Source organism: Malania oleifera, chromosome 13 (assembly GCF_029873635.1).
Source record: "Malania oleifera isolate guangnan ecotype guangnan chromosome 13, ASM2987363v1, whole genome shotgun sequence".
In the NCBI taxonomy this organism is placed as follows: Eukaryota; Viridiplantae; Streptophyta; class Magnoliopsida; order Santalales; family Ximeniaceae; genus Malania; species Malania oleifera.
Genome location: NC_080429.1, coordinates 4,255,253 through 4,263,399, shown reverse-complemented (window position 1 = coordinate 4,263,399; position 8,147 = coordinate 4,255,253). Strand labels below are relative to the sequence as shown.

Below are 8,147 nucleotides of genomic sequence, written 5' to 3'. Positions count from 1 at the left end.
GGTTTTAACAATTTTAAAATTAAATTCGAGGGCTCTTGCCTCCTACCATGAGCTTGTTGATAAGGACACGATATCAACAACTCATTTATCTTTATTATTTTAAATGTAGAGAGTTAGAATATTTATGCTCAACCAATCCTACTTTATAATTGGAAGGAAAAATTCTATTTGAAAATCCAAATTTTCTTACTATATATATATATATATATGTATATATGTATATATATAAGTAAATATAAATGTTTATTTAAGTTGTTGGTCAAGCATCTTGCACCCTTTCCTATTCTTCTTTCTACAATGTGAGAACTGAAATTCATGACGTGTGAGCTTAATTGAAATATGAATTTTATTGCTAAATGGTTACGCCACTATGCGATGCATAGAGTCCATTAATTCTATAATTTGAAATTTCTGCAACTGTAATTAATGGAGTCAAATTTGACTAATCGATCAATATAAATACCTTTCAACATCAATCCAAAGAATGAAAGTAAATGGTCTGAAGGTGGGGATGTATTTACTTTGTAGAAAGATCTATGTGCAAATCATTAGGGGTGTTTGTCAGAAAGCCTGGAATGTGCATAAACTCTATAGTTTGTAGTTTTTGTTTGCATGGTTATTTTCTTGGAGTGAGTCTAGATTAAGAACTGGCTATTGTTACCTATACTACAGGTTTGTGATTGTTAACACACTACTATAAATGCCCTTTTCATTTTTGTGGCAATGCCATGATCAACTCTACTAGATCATTATAGCCCAACTTTAGCGATGAACATTCCAAATCCATCTTTAAAACATGAGTTATTCATGTTAATTATTATTATTATTATTATCTTTCTAAGAAAATTCACGGCAGAACTACTAATTAGCCCAATCATTGTTGTTACAAGGAGAAAAATTCAAGGAATTAGAAGTTGTCTAATAGTCGATTACATCAAAATTTCTAAATACAACACAATCTGTGAACGATCTTGACTAAACAAAGTATAGGTTCTCATTTTGGCCTCTGCATCAAACATTTATGTGGCTAGCTATATCATATTAGATTTGAATCTAATCCAAGCTACAAATTATTCTTAGTCTTAACCCAAATGCATCGAAAACAAGACCAATAGACACTTGGTTCCAACTAATATGGAGAGAATGAATTGCCATTGCAGGGAAGGCTAGCTTCTCCCTTAATCTTCACTTGCATCATTTTCAATAATATCCAAGGTGATAGAATCCATGGGATCACTAGATGACATTTGTAAGTTTGTTTGGTTCATGTCTGCTCCCTTATCCTCGTTTTGCATTTCATGTGGAGACATAAAAGGCTTGGGAGGCATTTGCAATGCTTCAACTGTTCCTTCGAGCATCTCCACAACCTGGTGCATTGAAGGGCGATCAGCAGGCCTCATTTGTATGCACCACAAAGCTACAATTATCATTTTCTTTATGATTTTCCTCTCCTCCTCGGTGGCATCTTTTATCTCTATGTTTTTCCCTTCATTGAATTGATCATAAACCCATGAAGGGAAGTAAATTTGGCTTAAATTCTTTATAGATGGATTCAAATTCTTCCTCTTGCTCGCCATTTCCATCAACAACATTCCAAAACTATAAACATCAGCTTTATAGGAGACTCCTCCAATATTCTTGTAGAAAAGTTCTGGTGCCATGTATCCCATTGTTCCTCTTGCAGCAGTAAGAGACACAATGCTGTCATCTCCTGGATACAACTTTGCAAGCCCGAAGTCTGAAACTTTTGGAGTGAGATTCTCATCAAGAAGAATGTTATGGGGTTTGATATCAAAGTGCAAAATTTGCATGTCGCATCCCTGATGTAGGTACTTAATCCCACGAGCCACCCCAAGAGAAATTTCATACATCTTGTCATGATATATGCTAACATTTTCTCCTTGGCAAAAGATGTGCTTTTCAAGAGACCCTTTGGGCATGAAGTCATACACAAGTGCACGCTTAGAGCCCTCCACACAAAATCCAATGAGGCGCACCACATTGACATGATGAATTCGTCCAATGGTAGCAATTTCACTAATGAATTCTTGCCCGTTAGCTTTTGACTTGCCCAACATTTTCACCGCTACATGACAACCACTGCGAAGTTTTCCTTTGTATACAAAGCCGTAGCCTCCTTCCCCCAATTCCTCCTTAAATTTATTGGTCATTTTTTTAATTTCTGTATAAGAGTACCTAATTGGTGAAAAATTATTTTGGCTTTGCAGAAAGTCTTCAATATTGTTATACATTGATAAATGCCTCCTTCGAAATTTATAAATAAAAAACACGAGTACTCCTGGCATTCCGCATAGAATTTTTAGTGCCATCCATGGTACTGCATATGAAGTCACAAAAAATATTTACTCACAAAAAGAATACTAAAAGAAGGATAATTATATTTAGCAGGGTAAATAGAGTGCACTAAAGTTAAAGTATGCATGGTTCTAATTTTAAAAAAATTTAAAAATTTTTTAAATATGTAATTGAGTGATGTCTACTTAAAGTAAACCATTCAAATAATGTGATATTGAAAATTCATAATTAATACTTCAGAGTACAAACACAATTGGTATAGGAAGCAAATCAATTGATAAATAAAATTGCAAGTTCATATGTTAACACTGTGTAAAATAAATGCTCTAGTTATATATAATTTTATCTAGGGCAAAGGACATGCGTTTATCAAATGTCAAATAAAATTTTAAAAGACAAATATTTTGCTCCTTTTGCAATTGGAATGACAAAATATTGACTAAAATTTCATCCCAATGATACTTTTACCTACTAATTTACATACTCTACTTTTAAAAAGTTTGTTAAATTATTTACACTATTTGAAATTGTATATATATATATATACTACTATAGTCTAAGTATATCTTACCAATGACAGCTTTTATCATCGCTCCAAGGAAATAGTTCAAATCGTGCCAAAAACCTACATTTTTCCACACACAAAAAAAAAAAAAAAAATCAATATGTATATAAAAAATTTGTTGCGATATGGCACGCTCAAATTCACGCACATTGACATATTTGCATACATACAATGTGTATGCCGTTAAAAAATTATAATTAAAATAACTCATTTAAATAAACAATTCTTTCAAAAGTTAGATTCACTTAAATAAAATGTTGAAATTTATTTTTAAAAATCTGATTAATAGGAAAAGAGTTTCATTTTTTTTTTAAAAAAAAAAAATATCTTTGTATGATTCTTTTTTAATAAAAATCAAATTACAAATAAAAAAGAATTGATTGGTATAATTATATGGGACTCTTCTTTTCAAAAACACTATAAAATTTTATCTTTCTTTAAAAAAATTCTAGATTAAAATAATTATAATAATATTTTTAAAATTTGTATATAAGTTGTATGATATATTATTGAAAATCTGCCATTATTGTGTTTTAAATGACTAAATTTAAAAACCTCTTTGGCAAAGACATCTATTGAAAACAGTTCCGGATGTAATTTTTAATTAGGTGTTTAAAATCATATTTCTGAGAAAAAAAAAAAAAGAAAGAAAGATGAAGCTTTACCACTTATTTAATAAGTGGGAACTAAGACATCTTAATACAAAATAACTTCTTTCTGTGAAGGAAAATTAGTTCTCATTATACAAAGAAAATTATTTTTAGCACAAAATACTAAGGTCCTCATTTTTTGAGGTCCTAATTTTAGGTTTGTTTTCAATTTTATTGTTATTTTCTAGGTTTGTATTTTAATCTTGAAAGGACCGAAAAGGGGGTAAAATTGTCGATCATGTGGCTTATGTGTGATGATTGCAAAATAAAATGAAGATTCGATGATGTGAGCTTTTTACAGATACCCATGAATTTACTTTTAAAAATAAAAAAGAATAAAAAATTTAATATGAATTAATCAATAAATTTGTGTTGCTTAATTAATTTAAAAAACTTAATAAATATATTCTCATTTCATTATAAGGATCTTAAGTTGAAGAACATATTGAACTGTGTGATTAAAACAAAATTCTACCGTACATAAAGTATATATATATTTGATTAGTTCAAATAAAATTAATTGATTTAATGATTGGAAAAATAGGAATTAAAAATAACTTTTTAGTATTTTTTGCATCAGAAGTATTTTTATATGTCAAATGGTTTTAAATAGAAAAATTAACAATTAACAAAAATATTAAGCGTCTATTTATTTACCACACTAACTTCTTGTGTCCATATTATATATCATGACATAAAAAATTATTAGATACAAACACTAAAATCGATATAATTTCATTATATAGATGTAAAAAAAATTATAAATATTTAATTTAATTAAAATACAGACACATAATAAAATTATATTAATTTATATACATATATATATATATATATATATATATATATTCTCATTATATTCGCCCTATGTCACGCTGCCCGGAAAACAAAACACCGTTACTTACAATGGTTGAGTACTAGTACTAGTACTGGACTGGAGAAGCACCGCTGGCCGCATGCGATGTCGGCAAGATCGGCGCCATTCAGGAAGCAGTGACCGTAATCAGACTCGCACTCCTCGCATTTTTCCTGCGAACGAAACCAGAAGAGCACAAACCCGTAGGCCATGGCGTCCCGGATGCCCCAGAAGGAAACGTTGTCGTCTTCCGCCAGTCCATTACCCCAAACCAAAGTCTCCCTTGCTATGGTGCACGACTCCCCCACATCTGCCAACCGGAGTGCTCCATACGCCGCGTAAGAGTACCCGCGGTTTCCGACCACATCCCTTCCGCAGGGAGCAGCTGCAGCCACCAATTTACAGGCGAAATTTCCCACTGGGGCTGCGCACTCCATGAATGTTATGGCGGCGTTTGGCGGTGTAGAAGGACCATTATCATAGTGGTAGGAATTGTACGTCATAGAATATTTGTCGCCCTCGCTGAAGTTATATGTCGCCAAAGAATACAGGGGCAAAGAGGAGCAGTCGTTTCTGTGGATGCCCGGATCCACCACCCGCATCGAGTAGTTGCCGTAATGGATTTCCTCCACATAGAATTCCCCGGAATGAAAATGCAAAACCGTGCGATTACTCTTCTCATCGCAGCTCAGTTCGTGTCTTTGGTCGCCGCAATGGGGAGGATCGCCCTTCAGCCGAAAAGGGTAGCTTATGTTACGGATCTTCCCGCAGGAGGAAGGGTCGCAGTACTGAGGGTGATTTCCCCTGGATTTGCTCTTTGCGACAGGCAAGAAAATTACTGGGAGGAGGAGGAGGAGGAATCCCCAACTGAAACTTGCAAACAAGAGCTTTCTCTGAAGCATGCCAGCGGAAATTGAAAGGGCACAATTGAATTAACTTCGTATCCAGATTTCAGTACCAGATATACACGTATATACTGCTTCGGAGAATCATCCTCTCATGCCCAGAGTTCATTTCAGCGTTGGCTCTTCCTGTGTGCGTTCACTGTCACCACCATCACCGGGTACTTCAGGACCCATCAAATACCCCATCACAGATGACAAATCGAAACAAGCCAAAAGCTAACCAGATTAGAAGGCATTGACCAATGACAATCCCACAATAATGCATACGAAATTTCTCAGGCAGCTCCTTCCAATTGTAATTTTTTTCACTCTTCCCCTGCTTTCCTGTAAATTTCATTGCATTTGCCCTTTGCTACATATATACCCTAAATTAACATAAGCTAGTTAGTGGAGTAAGAACGGTACCCCTGGAATGAGATGAAGCAGGGGCAGGCAATGAGATGAAGCATGGGCAGGCACTTCCTTGCTCTTGACACCTTATGCTTGTCCTTCTTCATCTTCTTTGCAGGTTTAACCAAAACCCAAGATTATGACGATCACAATGTTGAATTGTAAAGTCATTTCTGACATTCAAAATCCAACATAAAGGCTGTGCTATTCATATGATGGTGGTTGTACTATTTATTTGGTGGTTGTACAAGTCTACAAAGGTGACTGCACTATTTATTTGATGGTTGCACAAGTCTACAAAGGTGGCTGCATTATTCATTTGACGGTTTTGAAAATGTGACTTACAAAACCCCTATAAATAGGAAAGTGATGGTGAAGGAAGATATCAATCCCAAGCATCTCCAACTCTACCTTTAGAGAGAGAAATCAAGTACTCTCCTGTAAAGTGTCTCTATTGTAGCATGTGTTTTTAGTTTCTCCTAATTTGAGAGAAGTTGTATCATTATTTTTCATAGTAGATTTACTCTACTCTTACTCGTGGTTTTTCCCTCGACTTGTTTGGGGGTTTTTCACGTAAATCTTGGTATCAATTCCTATTTTCTTATTTCTTATTTTAACTGTGTGATACTCTTCCTACCCATTCAATTTCTTAATAGTGGAATCAGAGCCCTAGGTTACGGCCTTTGGGTTGGGATTACCATTCATGGTTACTATTCACACATGTCACCGGATACTTTTATAATATTGTGAACATATACGAGATTTATTCAAGTATACAGTTTCATTCATTTACGATACTGTTCACGTATACGGTATTGATCATGGTGAAAAAGTTGGAGCCGGTTTAGTGAAGGAGTAGATCTTATCTACTACAATGACAGTAAAGTACGAAACTGAAAAGCTCAATGGGGATTGTCGCGGCGTCCCGGGAGCGCGTGTGCCCCGAGCGGCGAAATTAAAATCAATTTAATGTTTTCAGGAAAAATATGGTGTAGGAGTCGCCACTAATCTTTAGTGCGATTAGAACACATGATTACTACCCCGTTAGGGGTAGAATCGGTCTACATTACCAGACTTGGGGTCGGGAGTTCGGTTACGCGAGGGGAAGGTACGAGCACCCCCTACGCGCCCGTTCTTACGAACGGTACCTAATTAATTTGAAATTATCCCTAAGTTAATCTAATAATTCTTTTAAATTACTCCTTTTTATGTATTTATAAATACATGTGAAAAATAAATAAATAAATAAAATAATAAATAAATAAAGATAATATGTACATATATATTCCCTCAGAGCTTAGGGTACGTAATGCCCGAAGGCTCATACCCCCGCAATAAAATCATAGGGATTAAAAATGAAGAATACTCTATAAAATACGCTCCCAAATTTTAGAAATTTTATGGGTTTTCCTAAGTATGAAAATACTAGTTTGGGAGGTTTTGGATAATAGATATAATAATTTAAGCATAATAAATAAATAAATAAATAAAATAATAATAAGCTAGAGTATTAGGATACCATAATATGTACAAATCAATATAATAGAAGCTAAAATATCTAACATACCAATAATAGTAGAATATAAACATATAATATAGACTAAGATAATAAGCATATCATAATATCAAAATATTACATGTGCGTTATAAACAAAAATACTTGAACATACCATAATAAACATAAACACGATGATAACAATACTAAATATCCACAAATAATATAATACGTAATAAATTACTATAATACTATATATACTAAACATACCATATAATAGCATGATACCAAAATACCAAAAATGTTATATTACCTAAAACATTAAACTTACCATGATAATTAACATACTAAAAGTGTTATAATAATAATAAATATATAGTATTACTCAAGATGCTATATTAAAAGTTACCTAAAATGCTAAATTATATGCATGATGTTACTTATAGATCCTAGGTTATTAAATACCTAATATGACTAACATTTTAGAATGCACATACAACTATAGTTTTAAAATACCACAACAACTAATCTACTAAAACTCCTAACATGATATACAACACGACCAAAATTCTAAAATACTAATAATCTACTATAAAGTTAACTTAGAATATATGCATGAATAAAATAATAAAAAAAAAATCTTACACATAAGAACCACAACAAGATAAAAAAAAAAAACCCGAAACCTAAGAATACATACAACTTAAATATTATGCACTAAAAAAAATGACAACATAAATTATTACATTTAAATATTACAATTGAAATCTTACCTTGGCAATAAAAAGAAAAAATCCTACAATAATGAAGATAAACAAATTAGTATTTATAAATATGGACATCCTGAATAAATACACAAATAAAAAAATATATATATGATGAAATATACCATAATATTAAAAATGCCCCGTACAATAACAATGAATATTTAATAATGGTTGAAATAATAATAATAATAATACAACAAAAT

General features: G+C 32.6%; 1 protein-coding gene across 2 annotated transcripts; it reads right to left on the bottom strand.

Moving 5' to 3' along the window:
• Positions 1 to 877: 877 nt before the first annotated feature.
• Positions 878 to 5,618, bottom strand: LOC131145398 (LEAF RUST 10 DISEASE-RESISTANCE LOCUS RECEPTOR-LIKE PROTEIN KINASE-like 2.3). Of its 2 annotated transcripts, XM_058094419.1 has the most exons (3): positions 4,437 to 5,618; positions 2,888 to 2,941; positions 878 to 2,338 (listed from the first exon to the last, which is right to left on the bottom strand). In XM_058094419.1, the coding sequence occupies exons 1-3, from the start codon at positions 5,287 to 5,289 to the stop codon at positions 1,179 to 1,181; spliced, it is 2,067 nt and encodes a 688-aa protein (XP_057950402.1). In that variant the 5' UTR covers positions 5,290 to 5,618; the 3' UTR covers positions 878 to 1,178. The 2 variants fall into 2 exon arrangements, with proteins under 2 accessions (XP_057950402.1, XP_057950403.1); XM_058094420.1 differs by lacking the exon at positions 2,888 to 2,941.
• Positions 5,619 to 8,147: the final 2,529 nt, after the last annotated feature.

What these genes read in the sequence shown, in the direction of transcription:
- LOC131145398 (XM_058094419.1), bottom strand. Translation starts at nt 5,289, where the DNA reads ATGCTTCAGAGAAAGCTCTTGTTTGCAAGTTTCAGTTGGGGATTCCTC. An exon ending in AGTACTAGTACTCAACCATT is followed by an intron (nt 2,942 to 4,436) that starts GTAAGTAACGGT and finishes GGAAAAATGTAG; the next exon opens with GTTTTTGGCACGATTTGAAC. An exon ending in GATGATAAAAGCTGTCATTG is followed by an intron (nt 2,339 to 2,887) that starts GTAAGATATACT and finishes CTTCATATGCAG; the next exon opens with TACCATGGATGGCACTAAAA.